The sequence below is a fragment of the Crocodylus siamensis genome, chromosome 4 (assembly GCF_052110815.1).
Source record: "Crocodylus siamensis isolate JL-2025a chromosome 4, ASM5211081v1, whole genome shotgun sequence".
NCBI lineage: Eukaryota > Metazoa > Chordata > Crocodylia > Crocodylidae > Crocodylus > Crocodylus siamensis.
Window position 1 is genome coordinate 111003504 of NC_143398.1, and position 25122 is coordinate 111028625.

Below are 25122 nucleotides of genomic sequence, written 5' to 3' on the forward strand. Positions count from 1 at the left end.
TGTATTTCTGTATTACAAATCAGAATGTGGTGCTCTTCTAGTACTCTGTTGCCATCTATTTAGCATGGCAGTGTCATTTTCTGTCTGTTTGTACAAAAACTGGTGTTTTGGGGCTGCATCCTGGTTAACCCAGTATAAACGTTAAATATCAAAAATAATGTTGATCCTGGAATTAATTTTGTAGGCCTTGTTGGGTAGGCCTAGAAGGGTTAAATCAGTAAAGGCTCTTAAAGTGTGATATATGAAACTGGAAGTAGGCTGCATCAGTAAGCAGAGGCAGGAACTTATAGGGGAGGCTTGGAATGGTGAGAGGCTGTACTTGCCCAGTGAGCTGAGGCCTGGACAAAATAACAGAAATACTGTATTTACCCAAATCCAAGTTGAGTCTGAATTTAAGACAACCCCTGAATACTTAAATTCTGTACATGGAAAATATATACATTTGTTTTAATTCTCCATGCAAACCATCTAAATATTGGAAGATCATTTTAAATTCATCCCTACAACCACTGTATCAGGGAAAGCAGTAGTGGGGCAGGTGATGGGGGAGGCAATAAGGGGGTAGGCAGTGGGGGAGGAAGTGGATAAGCACGTGGCAGGGGGAGGTAGTAAGGGGGCAGTAGGCAAGGAACTTGCCCCCTGCCGCTTGTCCCCTCCCTCGCTTTCCTCCACATCTGCCTGCTGCCTCTGCCCCACCTCCCCTGTTCCCCTTCTTTTCCCCCATTTTCTCCCATTTTCCCCCACATAGCCTCTGCCCCCACCACTTTACCCTTGCTCTGCCATGGCAGGCTCCCTCCCTGTGCCAGCCTGGGTCATGGAGCACAACCCTAACCTGGCCCTGTAGCAGCAGCATAGAGCCAGCACCGTTATGATGGGGCTGGACTGGATTTGTGCTGTGTTCCAGGCTGCAGCAAAGACAGTGCCTGCTGCATGGAGCAAGCATAAGCAGTAGGGGGAAGCCGGAAGGGGCAGAGACAGAAGGGGTGGGGAAACAGGGGAAGGAGGGTGGGGGGTTCAAGGCTGTGGCGGGGGGGGCAGAGGTGGTGTAGGAAGGAGTGCATGGGGGAGGTGGGATGTATAGTGGGGAGATGCAGCAAGAGAGGTGGGGGCCCAAAGATGAGGTGGGAGAAGCAGGGGTTGCAGAGGTGGTACAGGGCAGGCTCCAGCTCTGGTCCCAAGCCTTTAGCCAAAACTTCTGCCTGCTCCCCATCACCACCTTGTACTTGTTTCCAAGATGAGGGACCTTTTCCCCCCTGCGGCAGGAGTCTGACATGTGGCTCCACCCTCTTGCAATGGGCCAACTGCCTGCTTACTCGCCTGCCATGCCTTGATCTTACTTTTGATTAATAGATGATTAGAATCAGCAGGAGGCTGTCCATTTTTATGCGCCCCAACGACAGGGGGCACTGTCTGCGGCTCCTTTTCCTCCCCTACACTGCAGCCCAAGCCTTGCAGATGGTGCTGGTATGATCTGACTTGGGCCTTGTTATTATGTCTCGGCCCCTCGTTTGCTCTCGGGGCTCCTCACTGCCCCCTTGCTCCGGGGCTTCCCGCTTCCCCCTTAGCTCTGGGGCTCCTTGCTGCCCCCTTTAGTCGGGCTTCTCGCTGCCCCCCCTAGTTCTGAGGCTTCTCACTGCCCCCCTAGCTCTGGGCTGGGCCAATGGGCCCCCAAACAAAGCTGCGCCCTCTCCGGTGCCAGGAGACCCCACACTATCGAGCTCCTATGAGGCCTCCTCCAACCCCTTACAGCCTCACCCAGTCCTCCGGTGAAACAGAAAACACAAAACATAAAGCCCCTGGGCTACACCACAAAAGCTAGACCGTTCTGGTCAAAATACAAATCTCTCCCTACCAGAGAGAGAGAGAGCGAGCGAGCGCATCGACCCCTAGCAGGAACCAGGGGATGTTCCGACCATCAGAGTTCTCCCCTTTGTTCTGGCTAAGTTCCTCCTCCCTCAGCCGCCGGAGGGGAACTGCCCTCCTGGCCTTCTGCCTGGGCTAAGAAGGGCTAAGCTCCACCCCTTCCTGGCTCTAGGTTTCCCTGGTTGCTAGGGCAACCAGCACCTGCGCAGTCCTGGTGACTGACAGCTGCACTTCCCCCTTTCTGCCACTAGGGTCTCTCCCGAGCCATTTCTGCTCTCAGTCGCAGGGCGCCTGAGAGCTCTGCGACACCCCCCCATGTTAAATGAGGTGGGGAAGCTCATCTTGGAATTGATAAAATACAGTATGATAAACAGGCTGGATTAAAGGAGAAGTAAAGTTAGTATACATACCAGATATCACCTAATAATGGGAGCATGCTTGGTCTTGGTACTTGTATCACTTCTCGGCCTCTTGTGAGCTCAGATCAAGTGTAGTGCCTGTTCTTATTGGTTACTCAGCATATAATCTGGGTATGAGCCCAAGCATGTTAATGTGTGCTAGCTAATGATGGGAGAAACAGCATATTAATGATGTGCATGTAAAAAATGCATAATTTTGGAAGACTTTTGGAGGTTAAGCCAGCCTAATCACTTGGCTGACGGTGACTAAAGCAAATCTTGTTGTATTCTCTGTCTACTGGAACCATGTTGCTGTAGGAACTGAAAGCCCTTTGGAAGCAACAGCACCTTAAAACATTATGCTTAGAGGGGAATAAGGTAAATCTCCTACAAGAAGCTTTTGTTCTTTCCTTGTTAGTGTACCAGAAAGCTTTTTCTATTGCGGGTGCTAATACCTTCTTCTTTGCCCATCCTTCAGATTGTGTCATTCCTGTCTTCACCCTTCAGAACTCTCAAGTAGCTGCCTTATGTAATGCATCAACTTCAGGCTTCTTCTCTCGATCTTCATAGCTCTGTACCTCGCTACTTTTCCATTACTTTCATGTATCACCCTGCCCCCACCATGCCAACAATGCTAGAAAATGGGGGGTTCCCAGTGGCTCTGTTCCTCCAGGCAGCTCTGGGATCCTCGGTAGTTTGGGGATATTGGATGGCCTTGGGTGTCCATGAGAAGTGCTGTCCCTCAGAAGGGTCCTCCTTGGGACTGCCAGGGTCTGGGGGGCATCACCGCTTAGGGTATGCTGTCATTGCCAAAGGGCCATGGGGGACCGGAGGGTCTGCCATCACTTGGGGTGCTCCACCATCATCCGGGGGACATTTTCAGGATTTCGGGTCCTCCGCCAGGCCTTGCCTGTCCTCATGTTCACTCCACCAAGTACAACAAATGGGTCAGCAACCTATGGCCCCACAAGGCAGATGCAGCCCATAAAGGTTCAATCCAGTCTGCGTTTTAGTAAGGGCACGCAAATCCCCAGCCATTTAATCTGGTCCAAGTTTTTCTAATGGCATAGTGATTGCCTCTGGCCACTACAGCCAGTTGCTCCAGCTTGCCTGAAGTGCAGCTGTCTGTCACTGTGGTCTAAGCCCAGTGGCAAGAGCAGCTGGAAGGAAATGGTGGGCTGCAGTGCTGATCCAGTCGCAAGCTGTGGCCCACATGAGTAAAAGCCTGCAGGCAGCCTAAGCAGCCATTTAAATTGGGCAAATTACACTAGCTGCTTGCTGGAGCCCACCGATTTTTCAATATTAAAAGTACCACGTAACTGAATTATGTGTGCTGGTTAATTCATGCAGGAATAGCATGGGCTCAGCTGCTCACAAATTACTAAGGCCAGTTACTTTGTTATTCACACTGTTTTAGGCATCTAATAGAAGCCTAACATTTGGCAGGCTGTAGTCATTTTTCTGGCTCAGAACAATACAGCAAACTGGTTGAATGGTGTCCACTGTGCATGTTGGGCAATTCTTGATTGCTAATTGAGCCTGCTATATGTGGCCTAAACCGTGCCATTTTCATGCCTTCTTCCATGCCTACTGTGTCCATGGAACTCTGTCTCTGAATAGCTCTATAAAGCTACCAGTTTCTCCTCTTTTAAAGCTAAGATAGCTTCTGTGAAATTGGTGGGACTTCCAGTTATGCTAAGCCATGGTTAAGCTAAAGCTCTAAGATTGAGCTTGGGAAGAACAGGCCTCTCTGACTGCTGAATGACCTGATAAGCACTGTAGAAAAAACACACTAATGAGCAGGGAAGTTGATACAAAAAAAAGAGTACGAGAAGCAAAATAAAATTAATAAGGACAGGTGTTGAGATAAGAGAAGAAATGAAGGGGTGAGCTTGCAAAAAGTTAATTAAAAATAGCTATTTTAGAAAAGGACAGATAAATATTGGTATGAAATAATTGTTTCTTTGTAGCAACCTAGGGGAGTGTAATTTACACATGGCATTGCTATCATTGTCCCAGGCAATTCTTCTGAGTCTGGCGGATTACTAAACAGACCAGCAAGTGTACTGTCAAAGTGACAATAACCCCCTCCAAGCTTTTTGCCACTGAACATGAATTTAAGTCTTCCTTTCTGCATTACACCTAGATTTCAGGAGGCCACTTGCTAGCACTGAGACCATATAGACCCAAGCAGCCGAACACTGAGAATGACAACAGGCAAGAAACAACCCAAACTCACACCTCAGAACAATATCATCTACCCAAAAAATCAGTTACTTGTAATAATGAATACAGTAAAGCATAGATATCAAACTCATCCATCCCCACAGACTGGATGGGTGGTGTGCAGCCAGTCTGTGGGCCCATTCCCTTTCCCTGTCCCCCAGCATACTTGATCTGGTGGCTGCTCCATCCAGTCTGGGACCTGAGCTGCACATGGTGTGGATTATGGGTGGCCGGAACAGATGCCACATATGGGATAGTCTGGCCAGAGTGGCACTCACGCTGCATGCAGTGGACACCACAGCCAGACTGCACCGCAGGTGGTTCACCCCAGCAGCTCTGGGACTGTGCCAAATGTGCACACTCCAGCAAGTCTAGGACCCACATTGCACGCAGCACCTATGAGCATCATGTGCAGCATGGGTCCTGGACTGGCTAGAGCAAGTGCTGTGTGCGGCATGCGTCCCAGAGTGGGTGCCACGTGTGATGCCACCTTGCCAGGGTAACCACGTCATGCATCATAGCTGGTGCTCCAACTGGATTGTGCCGCTTGCAGCATGGGTCTCAGACCAGTGGAGCAGCCACTAGATCAGGGATTCTGGGGAAGGGGGAGGGATTTATTGGCCTGATCTGGCCTACAGACTGGCCTACATCACAGGTGCATGCTATGCATATGCTGTGCTGTGGGTTTAATTGGACCCAGAGGAAGCACTGGGGGCTGGATAGGGGGCTGCATGGATCAGGCTGTATGTTTGATACCCCTGCAATGAAGTATGGCTGACTTGTCACTACCACCTTATTTGTCAGTGCACTTAAGTCCCAGGCAGGAGTTGTACTGATTTATACACTTTAGTTAATCAGTCACCTGTTTAAGCACAATTCATCATTTCCAAAAAATATATGCACAGAAAATCACTATAGCAATTTATATTGATGATTCATCAATTTTTAAAATGTATAGTAGAGCCTGGATCATTTGTATCCAGGTGATTCACAACCCACTCAGTTTGCGATGTGGTTGCTGAATTCAAGAGGAGCAGTGCAAATGATTTGTTGTGGCTTTCATTTCAGAGGGTGGCACTCTTTGTCTCTTGATGTAATATGCAGAATAAAGTTAGGTAATAATGACTATGAATGACTAATTATCTCACAAAAAGTTGGAAATATGGCCAAATATGATTATTAGTTGCTCATGGATAATTTAGTCATTGTTATTCATCCTCTTGGAGTGACTACTTAGCCATATTTTACTGTAGATTTCTGAATAGTTGATCCTACATGTGTATTTATTTTATAATAATACCATAACAGATACATTCACTAACTACCGTCTGGTCTTTTCTTTCTGCTGTCTGGCTATTGTTACATATCTAAAAGTGCCTGAATGATTTATTTTTTCAACTACCTGTCCCCGATTATAGAATATACTAAAAAAAATCTGTTTGCATGTAATAGCAAATGAAACAATTATGCAAAATTAATACAGATTCCTATTTTTGTCACACAATACCTGCATATGTTATGAACAGTTAACGACCATTATTTTTTTGTGTGTTTTTCTATAGATCGTTCCCGAGAAGTATTGGAGCAGTTAGTTGGACCAAACAAAATCAAGCAAGTGACATGGACTGTGTATTGATTTAGTGTAAGGGTCACAGATGGTATAGCTTTTTCAGGAAATTACCTCTTCTGGGGAACAGATTATATTCTGGTAACTGGTACTTTCTCTCACGAGATTGCTTCATTTTCTCTCTCTCCACCAGAGGTCTCTGTTACCATCCAAGTGATTTCAGGTCCCAGGCTCCTGTATCAATGCCCTGTTATTTGGGATTTTCTTTAATTAAAGCACCATCTTTCTTCATATCACAAGATGAATCATATTTCATTAAAAAGACACTTTGTAATTAATATTTATATTAGGAAAAATGCCTTGGAGCCTCAGGCAAAGGCCAGACTCCACTGTACAAATGTAATGCAGTCCCTGCCCTAAAGAGCTTACAGTCTAAGTGCTTCCCTCCAAATACTTAGGCTGCCTATACATGTGCTCAGGGGTGTCAGGGAGTGTTTTAATTAGAGCAGTTCCCAGAGAGCCACTCTAATTAATTAAAATGCCTCACCATCGTGTGCATTAAGCCTCCGCAGGTTTAAAAATGGCCACAGGATGCTTTATCTAAACCTCATTTAACAAGGTTTAGATAAAGCGCCCCAGCGGCCATTTTAAACATGTGGAGGCTTATAAACATGGTGGTGAGGCCATGCTGGAGAGTTCTCATTAGAAGACAGAACGGGCTCAATCAGTCTGCTCTGGCGTGTTCTAATTAGAACGTGAACCAGCATGTGTCTAGGCAGCCTTTATGTCTACATACATGAGGAGTTCCCTCATAAGTTAATAGCATTACTCACAAGCATAAAGTATCTGCTTTTTTACAGGATCAGAACCAAAGTTTATGACAAAATATGCAGATAGTGCAGGTAAAGAAAGGGGGAAGTAATAGAAAAACACACATGGCCTTCATAATGACAGCTAGTTTCAGTTCATCGCTTTCTCAACTATTATATTACTGTTTTTATTGGAAGGTGTTATTCATGCTGTTGCTTTTCACTTGTTTAACCACCATACACTTACCTGGATTTTTAGCTAAGAATCTTGTGGGGGAGATCTTTTACTTACCAACTGCATGGTTGACATAAACAAAGGCAAGATTTTGGGTATCGTGGTACCCTTCCACAGGCCTCTGGATTTTTATAAGCCCAAAAACATAGCCCGTGAGCACATAAATACCACGAGAATTTTAAGATAGCTTAAACTTAAGTATAATAGCGATGACTTAATGAGATCTCTGAATATCAGCAGATAGCCAGTTCTTTTAGCTTTTATCAGCATTCATTTATGGAAGTGCTGAGATGGAAAGATAGGCCCATCTCAGTTCTGAGGTGTAACTGAACAGAAGAATTGGAACCTGGATTTAGTATTGTCTTTGACTCTCTGCCAACCCCACGTCAGTCTAAATCAGCACAGTGTGTGTTCCACAGTATGTAATTTAGTTGAACCTCAGGCCCCCTGAAAAATCTATACAGTCATTAAAATATTGTTTGACCTTGAATTTCTAAAAATACATGTAGCTCCAGGAATTTTAATTTTCAGTGTTATGGTTTAGGATTAGCTTATCACATGGTCCCTCAGGGTCTTCCAATGTTTTGCAACTGTTATGCTGATTTCTGTCCCCTGTGGTCTATTAGAGTGTATGTGTTCTTGTGTATGTTCAGTGGGTATGTATTAAACTTTACCTAGCAAATGGTGGTAATTCTGTGCTGTACAGAGGGTATTTGAATGCCCTGCATTACTATTCTGCTTTGGGAATATCTATATTTAAATTGGGTGGCCAGGAATTCTGTAGAATTTGTGACTATCAACAATATTTAAGTTCAGGTACCACTGAGGAGCAGATTTACTTTTTAAAAGCCAGCGTTGTAACAATCCAGATTTATGTTAAGCTCTTAACTCCACCATAAGTAAAAATAGTCTTCTATCAATCTTTTCAGAACTCTGGTTAAACAAAGTAAAGGTAAACCTCTAAGCAAAATGAGACATTAAAATGTGTTGCACCTCACAAACATGTATAGCATGTTGCAGTGTCAACACTTATCTCCACTCCTGTGTTAGTTACACAGGTTATAGAAAATAATGTTCAGGCAGGTTTACTGAATGATGTGTACATTTTTGAGCTAGGTTGCTTAAATCCGCATTCCTCCAAATCAGTGCTAAGGCCTTATCTAGAGTGGTGACTCGCTGTAATTGCAACCACAGGTAAAACTGCATTAGTGCAATTTAATATTGCAGGCAGGCAGAGCTGCAGTTTGCTGTAATGCAGCAAAACCAGTGTTAGCAACTGGGGCAACTGCCTTGTCTAAACAAAGAAAGTTTCAGTCAGCATTAAGGCCCCTGTCGCTTAAACACCTAAAAGATCCATTTAAAGATCCATTAAGCATTCCACTTCTAGCCTACAGGTAACTTACTACCCTAGCACACTGAAATCCTGTTATTAGTTCAGGCCAATTACTCCCTAAGCTATTGAGGCCGGTGCGCAGTAGACGTACTTTACATTGCATCTCTGCTGAACCCTCTCCACTGATTAAAATGCAGCACTGACAGGCTCAAGATGTTTAGTCAATAAGGCACAAGCATCTGTGGTTGCACAAACCAGGGCGCCCAAAAGAAAAAAACAGCTACAGTGTAACTGTTGCAAGAATGCTGCTTCACCTGCCCCTGAGCCGGAGTGGAAAGATGTACTATAGTACCCTAAGGATGGACAGCATAAAGTATAAGGCAGCCAAAAATAGGAGTTCCTCATAGCTTTAACAAAGAAACAGTGATTTGCAGGGAAGGGAAAATGTATTTGTTCCTAGTGCCACAGAAATGCTGTTAACTTTCTGGATTTGATTTGGAATTATACAGTACTCTTTCTTCTGTTAACTGAGCTGTATGTCATGCTGAAGGGTGATACAGCTTACATTCACCTTTGAATTTTGCGTGCAGCTGTTTTGTTGTCTGTTAACCACTTCTAGAATATTCAACTTAGTGGGATATTCTCAACTTGTTTTATACATAAATGCCTACACAGTGAGATGAACAAATCTCCTTGAATGACATCTCCCTGTCCTTAGGGTTCTTCTTTGAAAGCTTGATGTGTCATTTGCATTTTCATCTCTGGAGCTTGATTCTGATCTCATCAGGTTTTGTTTTGGGGGGGGGGGTTATTTTGAGGGGGGGTTTTGCAGTGTAACTCCACTGCCTTCAGGAATGAGTCTTTATTTAAAATCTGGCTTCTTGTGTTTGCAAATGTAAGGTGGAATGGAAAAATAGCATACCAGTATGCACCATATGAAGATGTAGTTAATTCTTCATGTTATATAGTACTTCTAGTTATTGTCCCTGTTGTACATTGTTGAGTAACACATTGTGAAGATGAGCACTGCATGTATGTATTTGTGAGTATTTATGTGTTGTTTTGAAAATCAAAACCAGTAAATCTTTAAACTGGATTGAGTTGGTGAGTTTATGTCTGTAAGCTACTCTGCCTCCACTCAAAATGCTTCTCTTCTACACCTACACACACTTTCAGCCCTCTTTTTAAACTGTCATTTGTAGATACTATTTGGAAGCTTGAAATTGAAACCTTTTTCCTCTTTCAGCCATAAATCCTTCATGGCCGTGCCTAGTGGGGCAGAGGGTTGGACTCGATCTTCTGAGGTCCCTTCCAGCCCTAATGTCTATGAAATCTATGAAATCATCATAGGGTTGCTCATTAGAGCTGGGCTGCTTTGAAAATTCCCTTTCAAGTTGGTATGTTAGCAAATACTTCCCAATAGGTCAGGTTGCTTCCTTGTAAACTGTTGAGAAGCTACAGCTGTCAAGGAGAAAAGCATGGTTGTAAACCTGCCATTTCATCTTTGGCCAGAAGTTTCTTTAGGTTTTCCAGGGGAAAAGATTTCCTGGGAAAAAAATATTATGCCTAAGACCATTTTACTGCAGAATAACTGAAGAGTTAATTTAAAAGACAAAAACAGCTTACCATCAATCCTAAAACGTAGTGGACCAGTCTTTCTACCTTGACTCTAGCCTGAAAAAAAGATAGCACTGAGGCATTCTGCAGTAATATTAAAATGTATAGTAAAAGGACCAAATCATTCTTACTCTGGCACATTCAGCCTAGGGACAAGGAGACAGAAAGAATGTTATGTCCTATTAGATATGAAATTGCATAATTGAAATTATTAATGATTTCTGTTATCTTAGCAGGAAAGAGTCCCAGTCACAGACTAGGACCCTGCTGCTGTGGTACTGTACAAACACCGAACAAATATATGGTGCCTGCCCAAGCAACTTACAGTCTGAGTACAAAGAGGAAATAAAATCCCTCACAGGAACTGTAGGCATACTGCTGGATTGACTGCTATATCTTAGGCCAAAGTAACCTAAGCATGGGCAAAGTAAATTTGTGAAGCAGCTACATAGACAAGAATACTTATCTTCACTGGCCACACAAAATTGGATTCTGTCAGTTTTGGAAAGCTGTAGTGAAACCACTGTTCTGCTTGACTATACACTGGATTTCTATGGCTCCTCACAGACATTAAAAAAAAAAGTGGTATTTTAAACTCAGTGTGCTCCTGCACCGAGCCAAGCACGTGTCCAGAAGAGGTGGTGCATTAGTTGGATCTAGCTCGTCTGACATCTGTATAAATCAGGCGCTTTAATGGGCTTTTTTATTGCTTTTATCGAATAGGTGATTGAATCAACTTCAGCTAAAAGTACCAAAAAGCCCCGCTAGTGCCCAGTCTATATAGATGCTGCGGAGCTGGGCTCAAGTAACATACTGATCCTTCTGGTAAAGCGTGATTTTTCTTGTTCTTTTTTTTTTTTTTTTTTAACGTCTGCAAGTAGCCTATTATCCTAGCTGCTCTCTGACACAGCTCCTCCCTCTAAATCTTTTATTTTATTACATCCTAAGCAGAAAGGTCAGTGAAATGGCTGTCTCAAGGGAAAAAAGAAATTACCTGTAATCTTTTTTTCTCTGTGACAGTTACCCATCAACCCTGCCCTTCCTGTGTATTCAGAGGATATGGACAAAGAAGTTTGTTTTTCAAAATCCACATGACTTAGCCTCTAATCATATTACTGTTTAGTTCACAATCAGTTCAGTTTATTAATCAGATTAGTCATTTTAGCTCTGGCCAGATGAAGCAGTGAGTTCTGGACCATGCATTGTTCTTGACTGACAGTCCTGGCTGCCTCAGCAGATTCAAGGAAGGTACCAGGATACAGACATACAGTTTGGAATGAGATGGGAAGAAAAGACTGATTAGTTACATGGACAGTCACAAGGAGATATAAAGAATAAGAGGAGGATACATTTGGACTTCCCCAGGTCAGTCCAGGTTCTCCCCAACTATATAATGACCTAACAAACTCACATGTTCAGTTTTAAGAAGCCTAATGTTGATTTTTTTCAGTGTATGTGAATAAGAAACACCCTTGAGGGTAGTGTGCCTACCTACAGGACAAATAAAGTTTTAAAGTGGAAATCTTAAGAAATATTAAATGACATGTTTTGTGACAAAGAGGCTAGTACATTTATCATATAAGCAAAATGATGGATCTAAAACTGCCTTTGGATGTGCTCTTTGATGAAGGCTTCTGTGTATATCCGAGAGTGAAATTCACCTGCAAGCTTTTCCCCAAACTAGGGGCCAAATCTTCCATTGTTCTAAGCTAAGCTGAAGTAGTGGTAATGACTTCCGTAGAGCTAGACCAAGTTACATTAGCCAAGGATCTGGCTTATGTTCTTTGTTCACATTTTATAAATATAGAATACCCCCTCTCAACCCCCCACCAAGTACAAGCTCTTTCCACCTTTAGCAGCCTTTGAAGAAACTGTGAGTCAAGGCTGGTAACTCCAGACAATGCTTGATGTTAATCCATTGTTCTCTTGTCTAGTTGGCTCAGGAAGTGAATATTCTATTACTTTGTGCAGCTGACGGTGAATGCTGTGGCCTGTGAACTGAGGCCTCCCGGGGTCGCCAATCAGAACTTTAGTTCCATACTTCTTGATGCACTTCCCCAACCAGTGATGCAGACAGTCAGCAAGATGTTCATCATAAAACATATCCCCTAACAGAATGAGGTCCCACTTGTCCAGTGTTGTATCAGTGATGTTCTTAATTGCAATAGGAAAGGGATTCACATTGTTCAGTTCACAATTGATGACCATGGCCATTCCTGCAACTGAGAAAAAGACGATCGATAAGAATGAGTTTAAAATGCTGTGCTTCAAACCCCTCTATATTAGTAAATTCTGAGGATTTTTCACAAGTCTTAGTTTGAATAATCTCTTTAAATATTAGTGTTATTCAGATTATTTCTGTACCTTATGGTGGTAGCCTAGCACCCCACAGACACTGACACATATTGTCCCTGCAGCATTTCCATAAGGTAGGGAAGAAATGTATTCCCATTTTACAGATGAGAACTGAGGGACAGCACAGATTAAGTGACTTGTTTAAAGTCATGCAAGAAATTGAACTCAGATGTCCAACTCTCAGACCAGTGCTTTAACCATTAGATAGCTTCTTTCTTTTTCAAAGAATAAGTAACTAACAGTAAAAAAGTAGGTGGCATTTAGGAGAAAACAGATGGTTTGAATCACTGTTCGCCAAATAGCAGCTGGAAAAATTCTGGCTAAAACATGTAAACACATGAGCAAAGAAAAATTCTTGGTGTAACGTCACTGAAGTCAGTTATGCTAAGGATTAATTTGGCTCTCAAAGGGGCAACTCAGTATGATCCATTTAAAATAAATTTATAATAAAAGTCTTGAGTCTTTTGCTCTTAAGTAAAAACAACTGAAAACAAAAGCCAAAATTCACAGGTAGATGCCTTCAATTAGGTAGGTGTCTAGGTGTGCACATCTGGGAACATGAGGATATAATCCATACTTCAGCACCAGAATCAAGTGCCTATAGAAGGGACTGGGATCTAAACATTCAGACATAGCTAAACTATGAAATGTTTCCTGCTTAGACTCGTAACTTTTAAATTCTCTACATCAAATTTAACTTTAACTCTTGAGGGCTTAACTTTTCTTACAAATCAAAGGCAGTATAGTTCCGTTTGGTCTGTTCTAGAGACTGAAAAACAGTGCAGGAAATACTGGCAGCTGTAATAAGCAGAACTGACTTTTAAATAGCATTATTAAAATAGGCAAGCTTGGCAGAAATGCCAAGGGATGATCAGGCATAGAATCCACCTACATATCCCCAGAGATGGCCTTCCAAAATAGCTGTGATATGTTGCAAGGGACAATACAGAAAGAAGTCTGGTCTTCCATTCATGGCAATAAGACTTTTGTGCAATGTGTGGCACCCTCTAGCCCTTAATGTTTGCAAATGAAGCACAACTGATCCTGCTGGAAACATAAGCATTACACACCACCATATATCTTTTTAGCATTTTTCAACATGGGAACTTAATTTTTACAACCATGTTAAAGGCAAACTACTCTTCATGCATACTTAATAACTTCCTTGTGCAGGACCTGGAAACAAGCATCTTACTAGGATCGATGTCATTAGCAAGGACCTGGGATGCACCACTCATCACGGCAGCTATTGCTGTTGCTCCACATCCGCTTCCAAGATCTAATACAGATCCCATTCTGACAATATCCGGGTTATCTAAAATATATCTGAGTTAAGGAGGTAAATAGTTAAAATACCAACAAGAAGGCTGGGCAAGTATCTATTTTCCATATGAAGTTTTCCAAGAAACTGTTTCATAGATGTAATAGTGCAGAGATTAATTCAAAAGATATCCAATACATGTAATTAATTGCACACCATCCATCATACAGACACATGTGTATGTATGTGTGTGAGAGCATCAGAAGCCACCAGAGGGTGCACCAAGTGAGAGAAAACAACAAGCAACCAAAATGCTTTGTTTCAGTCAATCAGATAATTCTCTCCCTCTCTCAGTTGAATTAAAGTAATAAATGGATGACACTGGGAAAGTGACTGTGAAATGTGCCACTAAAAGTAGGGAATAGGAAAGTTCTAGGTAATAAATAGTAATAAAGTTAAAACTGTTGGCTTGAGTACAGATGTTTTTAGAAGAAACTCCAGGCCTGCTGATATGCATGAGCCAGAGGCTTAAATGTGGACACCTCACCCTTGATTAGCTCCATCTGTGCCTGACTGCCCATAAGGCTACAAGTGTAAAATCCCAGTCCCTCCGGTTCACTTGTCTGCTTATTGGCTTGCAGCCCCTCAGTTCTCCGACTGCTTCAAGGCCTTGTTTCTCTGCATCTGCATTTGCCTTGCCTCCAACTCTTGCCCTGGTTTCTAACCCTGACCTTCACTCGGACTTCTTGGCTCTGATTCGTGACCTGAGCCCCAACCATTAGGATTGATTACCGAGGAGACAGGTCATTCATGCAAGTCTCACCACATATTTTATACAACAAAATTAAGCATCATTTGGGGTTTTTTAAAGTCCTGTGTTGATGCTCTGCTGAAACAGCTTCTCATGAGTGACTGGGGAAATTATAAAGTAAACTAACAATGGGGGGGGGAAGCCTCCTAATCCCCTGGGTAGTGAGTCATGTTTATTCTTGAATTGTGGGGGTTTTGGAGTAACCTGTCACATAAACTGCCATCACTTCAGAAAGGTTATGACCATTAACAACAGGCAGAAGTCCTATGCCAAGGGACTTCTTCATGCCTTCATGCTGTTCTGCTGTTGGAAGGTAGACTTTACTACAATACAAGCAGTGAGAGTTTTCTGTCTATTGACTCCTCTGTGAAATCCGATGAAATATGAACTTTCATTTTTACCCAGGAGAACTTATACAATCTTCTCTCCAATGCCTGATGAAAGATGTTTGTGCCCAAAAGCTTGGAATTACAGAAATTGTTTTGCAAAAATCTTGTTGGTCTAATAAAAGATATCATGTCTACTACGAGGCCTGATTGCCTAACCCTCCTCACATACAGATGTGTGAGACTGACAAGGAGAATTGTAGCTCTGAGGCCACCAGCGAAGGGCATGGGTGTTTACGTCAAAGCCTGGATACCCTGGGGTTGCTTGGCACCCTTCCCCAGTGGCAGCATTGTCATCTCAGGAGCAACTACGATTGACAGATGGAGGGACTTCCATAGGAAGGGTGGGAGAACATGCCGCATGAATGGTTGGTTTCCCCTTTGCAAACCTTGTACTCTACTGGGGTTTGTATGGACCCACTGCTCCTCTCTCAGCCGTGCAGGTGAAAAGAATGATCAGGCCCAGCACTTTTTTCTTTAAGTGCCCTGATTCCAACTGAGTGGTTCTCAAATTTCCTGTAATGGCCATGTTTACTTGAAAAGACAGTTGGAATCTAAATTCTACCCCAGCGTGGAAACAGGTCGCATGCTGGCATTGGAGACAGTTGTCTGCCACGCTAGCTTAATAAGGCATCTCAGGTTACACTGTGCCGGGTAGTTTGGAAAGGAGAGTTCTCACGTAGTGATGGAAAGTAATTGCAGAAAGAAAGAGAAGTTGTGGCAGCAACATATTTTTCACATGTTGTCAGGTTTTCAAATAGTGCAACTAATTTCTGAAATTCCCAATTAATTCAAAACAGCAAAATAAATAATACTAAGAATCTGCTGGTGGGATTCCAGGAAATTAATTAGCATTGCTACCTAAACATTTGGGCAAAGGAGGAACCATCTGATAATGAAATGTGGAGATTCAATTAATTGGAAGACCTCATTGAATTGTGTTATCTTTAGCAGCCTTTTAACTCTGCTAAATGTCAGACTAATCATCATTTACCTGAAAGTCCCATTTCTTCCCATTTAAAAAAAGCATTCATTTTCACTTCCTTGCAGACTGTGGGACAAAAAAAAAAAAAGGAAAAAAAAAGAAACCCCTTCCTCATCACAACAGAAAATTACTCATGACTTTCTGCTGTTTAGAGATGAAAACTCTCTGTGTGAGAAAAAGAATACCAGCCAGTCCCTGAGAATAAGTAACAGCAAATGCATCTTGACATTATACATCCAAACCAAAACGTGGTATATCTTCTGGTAAAGGACTTCTAGGTCAGTGGTCTCCAAAGTGGGGTGGGTGCACTCCAGGGGGTGCACAAGACGATCCATTGGGGTGCAGGAAAAAAATATTAGAACTTCTATTTATATAAATATACATATATTGGGGGTACATGCTCAAAAATATTTTACTGATAGGGGTGCGCGATCAAAAAAGTTTGGAGACCACTGCTCTAGGTGACTAGAAGACTGTAAAGTAGATTAAAGAATCTGGTCCAGTTTTCTTCTATAAAAGACATAGAAACCACAGATAGCCTGACATCCCATAGCGGACTAAGCTAGCAGTCATTGTACTCTGTACCTGGATAGGGCTTGGCCTCCTGGCCAGTAGATTGCCCAGAAGGGATCAGCAAAAGGCCACAAATCGGCTCTTTCCTTCCAGAATCGGCAGCGAGGTGTCAAAAGCCGCAGTCTTATCTCTGGCGTGAGGTTTCCGCTGCTGATGACTTCAGTGTTCTCCTCCAGAAACGATCTCACCTCAGGATCCAGGAAGTTTCCTGGTGTCCTGTAGTGGAAATGTCTCCCAAGCTGAGAGGTGCTTCTGCTGCTGGTCCCTGAAGTTTTTGTGAGGCTTTCCCTACTGCCAAAGCGTATAAACCACCTCCAGCAACAGATTGCCATGTCTCTCCTGTTGGTAAAATCCTTCCCAAGTTGAACTTAAAACTATATAGCAAAGGTTTCTTCTGTGGTGTTCAGGATGGGATGGAATTTGAAACAGACTCACAAAGCTCTTTCTTTATGTAGCCCTGGATGGCAGTTCTTGAAAAAAGGAGAACAATATAATATAAATGGTAAAAGCAATTATTTTAAGAGCTGTAGGAATAGGCAGCCAGATGAGGGCCGGAGACTTCCTTATAGCATCAAATTTCTGCCTTTTTCCCCCACGTATTTTCAGTTGTACTTTATAGTTCCAGGTAAGGCAAACCTTCCAAATATAATTACCACTGTGTAGAATAACAGGAATTTGGGGGTTTTGTTCTTTCAGCTAGGAAATACAGTTTAAGTGAGGAAGCATTGCTCTAGTTCAGTTGTGACAGATTAAAAAAAGAATAAAAACCCAGTGGGCTAAGCCACGCTTCTGCTAAAACCTAGGGATAAAAATCTTATCTTTACTTCCATGGGACTAAGACTGCCCCTCCAAATCCATACACCCTCATGAGTTTAAATGACACCACCAGCATTATTGCTGTGTGTGCCAGCTAGGGGTGGATTCCCTATATTCTTTACATCCTGGACAGCAGGTGGTTATAGCAAATAAATCAATGGTGGGCCCAAATCTGAGGCCCAGTCTACACTTCAAACTGTAGATGTGTTTGGGATGGGGCAGGGAGGGTAAAGTTAGATGAGGTGTGAGTTTTGACAGGCATAGGTCATAGCTGTGCCAGCAAAAGCCTTGAGTATCCAAATTTTTCCCCATCAGATTTATTTTGCTTAGACAGTGGTGGGCTGGCATCAGTGGTAGTGACAAAAGCACAGTTTTGCTGCCACAACCAGGACCCCAGGAGTGCCCTGCTGGTACAATATACCAACATGGCTCTACTAGCAGCACCTTCCAAACGCAGATCTGGCATAAGGCTCTCTTACCCATCACCCTTTCTGCAGCAGGTCCTGCCATAAGGAAAGAGAGAGGAAAAAGACACAGTAAGCAAGAAAAATGGGCATTACATTGTACCTGCAGGTTGGAGACTACAAATCCCTACTCTTAAAACTTAAAACATCCACATCAAACAGCTTTAGAGGTGAATATTACTCTCTCAGTGGTAATCTGTTCTCTGTTAGCTTTGAATCCTGCAAATCTATGAGGGGCAATAGTTGTTATTCAGGAAACGAGCCATTAAAGCCATCAAGTCCCACACAGGAGTCCACCGAGAAGCAATCTCAGTGGAAGACCTAACAGGGCTGAAAGTTAAATTGAGGGGTTTTAGCATTTCCTTCCGTTCACAGGCCTTGCAGGTGCCATCGAGGGCAGCACACAATGTCAATATGCAGGTCACAAATGCTCAGTTAAGTGACAGAAATGTTAATGGTGTTATGGCTGCTTTCAATTTTTTAAAAATATTTAAAGTGAGATATAATTTATTCTCCAGTCATGTATCGTGCAAAGGGACAAGCTCTCAAAAAAGAGACTTTATAGGGGGAAGGGGGCGGGGAGTGAGTCAAAGCATAGTGCCCAAGCTGGTGGATGATGGGCTAAATGGAACAAGGTTTACCAGCTTGGACACTGCATTTCACCATGACACCACTGATCCTATGAGGCATCTTGACCAGATCGGGCCATGGTAAGAGGGAGCTGATGACATCGCCAACTCCATAAGCTTTGGTAACTTGAGCTTCCTATTCTGGATATTGCCCACAAGTACCTGCTCTTACCTCCTCCCTCGTGTCTTCAAGAAAGCAGAATCAGACTTCAAAAAAACCACTCCAACTCAGTTCCATTAATTTTCTTCTTTTCCTCCAACAGGCCAGCTTCAGACAATATTTGCCACTGGGAGAGCAGTACTAGAATACTATGCCTACATCTGGTGTCTACATTTTGGAAAGTACATTGAAAAACCTTAAGATGGTGCAGAAAAGAGCTACAAAGTGTATTCAAGGGCTGGAGAAAATACTTCAGCTTGTGGGAGACTTTAACAGCTCAGTCATGATTAGCTTATCGGAGAAAAGATTGAGACCTGACTTGATTAGTGTCTAACTACCTTCCTTGGGAGACTATATGGGATATTAAAGGGTTCTGTAATCTAGCTGAGAAAGGCAAAACACAAAGCAAGAAACTGAAGTCTGTCAAATACCCCTAACACACAGAAGCAAATCTTGAGCAGAGAGAGTGATTCGCTGCTGGCACAAATGACCAAGGGTATTTATACACGTGGTCCAGGGTGGAGAAGTGGGGGGCACTTTAATTAGAGCAGAGCAGCTCAAATAAAGTGCCTGGAGCATCTTGTGTCAGCATCCTCGCGCTGAAAAATGGCAGTAGAGGCACTTTAACTGAAGCTGGAATGAGCTTTAGTTAAAGGGCCCTGCCACCATTTTTCAGCACAGGGACACTAATACATGAGAGGCTGGAGTCTGCTGAAGCACGGTAATTTCCATGCGTAACTACCACAGTTGAGTCTGCACCAACGCACTGTAATTACAGTGCATCAGAGCAGCCTCACTGCACGTGTATAGGTGCCCCAAGAAAAGTAGCAGGATCTCTATCTCTTGGTGCCTTTGGACCAAGCTTGAATGTCTTTGTGGGAGAGATGTCGAGCACAAGTTACTGGAGTCCATGGGGGTAGTAAGGTGAAAGGGAAGTGGGCAGTCATATGCAAGAAGTCAGACTGGCTGCTCTAATGGCCTTGAACTGTTTTTTCAGTGAAAGAGAAGAACATAGTATTTTCAGATAGTTTCTCTTGGCCTTAAGCAACACTTGTATCTCACTGGCGGTTTCATCGTCTCTCCTGTCCAGGTGGCTGAGGTTCTCCTACCTTAAGAGGAGGTGGGGGGGAGGGGGTGGAAGAAAAAGCAGCTTTTTTTAAAGCAAGCAATGAGACTATAAAAGCGACGGCAAGACACAGAAGAAACTGCATTCTGCTTGCTCGCTCTCTGGTTTTTGTTTTGTTTTTTTGCAGTCTGGATTTCAAGTTAACTCTGTCTCTTTAGAAAAAAGCTACTTTAAAAATTGTGGGTTTGTTTTGTCGTCTTTTTTCAAGGGTTATTAAACCCACTGTTGCAAGGAAGGGCACAGAGGTAACTCTGCCCCTTTCCAACCCCTCTCGCAAACGAGGTCTGCCTGGGCTAATGGTGCAGGGCCAGCACAGCTCTGTAAGCGTGACACAGCAGTCCCGCCTCCTTTGGCTGCAGGCATGGACAGGCTTGTCAGAGCTGCCTGCACGCCGCCAAAGCGCAGAGGGGCAGCCACAGTATCCAGCCTATTCAGGACGGGGTTTTAATGTAAACCTACCTCCGTGATCATAGTGGTGGGCCCTCACTTTGCAGCTGGGGATGGCGGGGGGGAGAAGGCTGCTGTGCAAGGCAGGGTGCCTTTGATTGCCAGGAACTTGCAGAGTGAGATCACTGAGCTGGTCCCCTCCCTGTTCTTAAAGGAGCAGATTAAGAGAGAGCCTGGTTAGCCTGATGTTATTCTCAAGCATGGTGCCATGGTGCCCTAGGGTGCCTTGAGCTCCTTACAAGGGTGTTGCAGGGTTGCCAGGCAGTATTAGCTCTGTGTGGCTTGCAAACATGATTCACAAGATAAACCCAGTGATTTCCCATAGGAATTCGTCACTGGGGTCTGGCTGAGTTCTTTGCAGCAGGAAAACTACTCTATTTTTATTTAGGCACAAAAAATGGAGAAAGAAAATACTGAGAACATTGGAACATTCAGACAAACCCAGATCTTACCTGGTGGAAGGATGACTCCATTAAAATGCCGATAAGAAAATACTTGACAAGTTTTCATTATCTCAGCATAGACCCTTGCTTATCAGCATGGACAATATGATTTTTCAGCCCAAACCATCCAGACCAGCTCCAAGATGGAACTGTAAGAAGGCAGTTTCGCAGAAGTACCAAAGCCTGACCAACACGAGAGCAAACCAATTAGAGGATCCATCAGAAACCAACAATTGATCAAGGCTACACTACATTTACAAGCTGCCTAATTGAAATACCCAAACTCTGTGTACCTAGAAGTTATAAAAGTTATTATATGCCATGATGAGATGAGCATTATGAACAGCTCTTTAGCATCATCAAGCAATGCAATGGTCCTGCAACTGTAAAAAAGAACTATAGAGCAGCTGGCTACCACACTGAACAACATCAAAAAGGAGAAATGGCTGTTACCATAGAAGGAATGCAAGCAGAAAAGCTCAGTGCATTGTTAACCACCTTAGAGGCAAAGGCACCAAAAAGAACATTGCCTTGTGTCAGCAAACTACATCGTGTGCAACAACAGCAAGTACAACAACCCAAGCAAGCAATATGCAGAAATAATTAGACATCTGACTTGTGAACAACTTAAATCACCCAACATTGACCTTAATTTAACCCCATCTCTGACAATGCTTTTGACATAGTTGTTAAAGTGATTAAGACTGTCAGGACTGCTGACCACATAAGAAATTCCCAGAATTCATTACCAAGCTTGGAATCACAATGAAAATATGGCTTCAAAAATTCATGTATAAATGTCTAAAAAGTAACAGACTTCCAAAGCTGATGTCATTGCTATCCTGAAACCCAATAAACCACCAGAGGATCCAAAGAGCTAACAACCAATCTCATTAGTCTGTATTACATATGTAGCAGCACACCTTTGGGTGCTTGCCAGTTTAAGAGCCTGAACACTGCAAGGCAGCCCGCAGGTGACTGGAGAGCCAATCAGTTGGTCACATGAGAGCCAGCAGGCTGCCTGATTGGAGCAGGGCTGCAGAGCCTCAGCATAAGAGCAGGCCCTGAGGGGCAGAGCCAGCAGTTGTTGTTAGGATGCTGCTGGGGTAACATCACCAGCTTGAGATGGGCTGCTCCCAGGTACACCTGGAGGTTCAGGGTAGGAGCTATGGGGGAGAAGGAGGTTCCTAAGGACCCAGAGGAGGGAGTCCCAAGCCCTAGGGAGAAGGCTTTGGGCCTAGGGAGAGCAAGGCCCAGCCTAGGAAGGGGCTTATAGCTTGTGGGCCTATGCAGGGGCTAGGCAAGCCCCTGATTAGAACTGGCAGGGGGAGGCCAGGGGCTAAGTTTAGCCTAGCTGAGTGAAGGACAGACTTGTACAGCATCTCTGGGGCTCTAGACAAGCCCAGAAAGAGATGGCTGTTTATAGTGAGGCCCAGAGGGGGACCCCTGTGGAATAAGAGGGTCAGCTGTTACTGCACTGAGGCCATGGTATCCTGACTGGTCTAGGTTGGGACCAGGGCCCAAGTGCCCAAAGGGCATGCATGCCCACAGTGAGGGAAAGGCCAGGGCTACAGAGAGCTATCTGGCACCCTGACTGGCCTGGAGGTGGGCCCAGAGCCTAGAGAGGCTGAAAGTCCCTTGGATAGGAGGGACATCATGGCCAAAGGGAAGAAAGGCTCAGCTGGCCAGAAGGCTGTGATGAAGGAGACTGAAGCAGAGCCTCTGGATGGGAGGCATCCAATGAGGGTCTGGAGACTTGGGGCCAGATAAGAGTAAGTCAGCAGATGGAGGCTGCAATAGCGGACCCAGGAGAGAGAGCAGCCCAAGTACAACATATAGGAGCCCAGGGAAAATAAGACCAGGGCAGGTAGGCCTGCATTGGTCCTGGGGCATGACCTAAAACTACACCCTGCTGGGGTTGGATGGTGTGGTGGGGCTGCTTATGGCAAGGCAGTTTCCAGGAAATGCCATACCTGTGCCTTCCCAGGGAAGGACAAGTATGGAGCACCAGAAAGCCTCAGCTAGGGGAGCACACCCCAACAGAAAAGCACAGGGGCCTGAACCACTGAATTGAGTCTGAGGCAGGGGCCAGGCCCATTCAATGGGGCCTGAGGCAAGGTCCAGGCACAACAACAGACACCTGAGGCCTGAGTGGGCCATAGGCCGAGTTGAGGTAGGTCAACAGATTCTTGAAGCCCAAAGAGGCATAAGGTCCAGAAGCCCCAGTGAGGGGGCAGAATTACCATGGCTGGTGGCCATGTCAAGTAAGGCCTTAGGGGGCCTCAGTGAGGGGACATGTGGCCAATGTAAGTCTTCAGACAGCTAAAGCCAAGTTTGGACCAGTAGCCTAGCGCAGCCCAGCAATGGGGCTGAGGAGAGTTAGGAGTAATCTGGATGCCATCTATGAGGCATGGGACATGGTAAAGGTTGGAGCTGTGTATGGTGCTCTTGGCATCAGGATAGTAAATGAGCAGCCTCCCACCTAGAAACATCTATTTATTGTACAACAAAGGCAGGGAAGGAGAGTTAGGTGGGCAGACTGCCCTAGACAGGTGGGCAGGCCAATACTGTGACTGGCCTCGGGATTGCCCTGTACCCATCTGGCCTCATGGAGGCACTCTCTTGCTTCTTTGGAGCATGTACCTGGTGCCGGCTGCAAGGTGTGTTCCAGTGGCCTTGACATTGGGTCATGTTCACCCCGAAGGAGGCCCCGATACTTTCCTGCCATGGCTTGGTCTTTTCCTTCAGTGTTGGGGTTCCTTTGTGTCACTCCTTGTGGACCATACGCTGCCCTTAGTGGGCATTCTTGGAGCTCTACCTCCCCTATACCCTGGCCATGCGCCAACCAAGACGGCCCTATGTTGGATTGCTGGCTTGCCTTTCTGATGTCTTCATCTGCCTCCTCTTCTCTTCACTCGTCACCCAGCCTCTTGCTGTGCAAGACAACCATGAGACATCAGACTGTCCCGGCCAAAGTGCCGGGTCTTCCTTTACTACACTGCTACCTGCTGTGCTGTTCTGGCTCCTCCTGGCCTGTCGAGGCTGCTCTTGGCCCCTCTCCCTGCTTCAGGGCCCTGCAAAAACAATTTAAGAAGAAAGAAAAAGGAACAGTTGGGGTGTGGGGCCTCAGCCTGCCACACTCGTAGGTCTGGTGTCTGTGGCTCCAAGGTCCCTCAACACTGTCCTCCTTGCCCCGCCGCTCTGCCAGGCCAGCATGATGCCTCCTTCAATAAATCCTGGACCCCTCTGTCAGGTACCTGTCCGTATCCTTCTTGAGCTGCCAACATGGCCTGTGTGCAGCCTGGGGAGCAGCATCGCCTTTGGATCCCAGTGGTGCTGCCCTTCTTTCCATTTCCCTGCCGCTGGCTTTTAAATCAGATGGGCGGTGATTTTTGATGATGTTATCGGCTGGCACCATTCCTAGCCAGCAATAAAAGTGGATGATGAGCCACACGGGCAGTTCATCTTGGCACAGCTCATCCAGCTCAGTTTTTCCTAAAAACGGTAAGTATGCCCTGCCTTCAGGGCTTTTCTCTTTCTTCTCTAAGCAGGTCGACACTGCCTCGGGTCCTGCCGCAGAAGGGTGCTCCAGGGCCTCTGCTTGTTTCTCCCTGGAACAGGCCCCCTGTCACAACATACAGATTCATAGAGTTCATAATCATGAATAGAGTATCGTAGAATCATAGAAATTAAGGGCTGGAAGGGACCTCGAAAAATCATCAAGCCCAACCCCCCTGCTCTGGGCAGGGATCAAATGATCCCAGGAAGGTGTCTGTCCAGTCTCCTCTTGAAGACTTCCAAGGTTGGGTTGCACCACTTCTTGGGAAGTCCATTCCAGATTCTGTTCACCCTTATCATAAAGAAGTTCTTCTTTACATCTAACCTGAAACCATCCTTTAACAGTTTATGGCCATTGTTCTTTGTCCTCCCCTGGGGTGCTTTAGCAAACAGTTTTTCTCCCAGTTCCCAATATTCACCCCTTACATATTTATAGACAGACACTAAGTCCCCCCTCAATCTTCTCTTCTCCAGGCTGAACAGTCCCATGTCCCTTATAAGGGTTGTACTTCAGGCCCTTCTCTGGATCCTTTCAAGATTCTCTATGTCTGTTTCGAAGTGTGGTGCCCAGAATTGGACACAGTACTCCAGCTGGGGTCTTACCAGCACCAAGTAGAGAAAAAATATAGAGCGTCTTTGATCCTCAGCTCCCAAAAGAGCAAACTGGCTTTTGGAAGAAGTGGTGTACCACTCACCAAGTTACATTACTTACATCTGACATAGAAAATGGCTTTGAAAGGATGCAGAAAATAGGCATGGTCTTTATCGACCTTACAGCCACCTATGACACTGTATGTCACTGTTAGCAAATAAAAACCTAGGATTCCGGATTAGCCCAGGGTTTGACATGACACCTTGTTCAATGAGTGACAGGAAGGCTTTATTTACTACAAGTACTCAGAATCAAGTCAAGTGAGCCCAAACCAAATCAAAGTCCAGTAATTAGCTATAAGGTGATGATTTCTCACCAAACAGGCAATAAAGAGGTGGTCTGTTTCTCTTCTACTTTTTAAATAAGTTAGGGGCACATTAGCAACTGGTGTCAGAGAGATTTCTTGCT

The 25122-nt window shown here is 44.5% G+C and overlaps 2 protein-coding genes across 5 annotated transcripts in view; one reads left to right on the plus strand and one right to left on the minus strand.

Moving 5' to 3' along the window:
• The window catches only part of AMN1 (antagonist of mitotic exit network 1 homolog), a 74350-nt gene extending 65113 nt beyond the window's left edge, over window positions 1–9237 (plus strand). Inside the window, exons 7-8 of one of the 4 annotated variants that reach the window (XM_090043345.1) lie at window positions 2580–2639; window positions 6050–9236. In XM_090043345.1, the coding sequence (XP_089899471.1) occupies window positions 2580–2614 (35 nt within the window). In that variant the 3' untranslated portion in view covers window positions 2615–2639; window positions 6050–9236. Of the gene's footprint in view, window positions 1–2579; window positions 2640–4407; window positions 4479–6049 lie in introns of all 4 variants that reach the window. The other 3 variants (XM_090043344.1, XM_090043343.1, XM_090043346.1) reach the window with 3 other exon arrangements.
• A 198-nt stretch (window positions 9238–9435) lies between these two features.
• Window positions 9436–21156, minus strand: ETFBKMT (electron transfer flavoprotein subunit beta lysine methyltransferase). Its single transcript, XM_090043342.1, has 3 exons — window positions 16432–21156; window positions 13599–13729; window positions 9436–12270 (listed from the first exon to the last, which is right to left on the minus strand). The coding sequence occupies exons 1-3, from the start codon at window positions 16749–16751 to the stop codon at window positions 11927–11929; spliced, it is 795 nt and encodes a 264-aa protein (XP_089899468.1). The 5' UTR covers window positions 16752–21156; the 3' UTR covers window positions 9436–11926.
• Between the last annotated feature and the right edge of the window lie 3966 nt (window positions 21157–25122).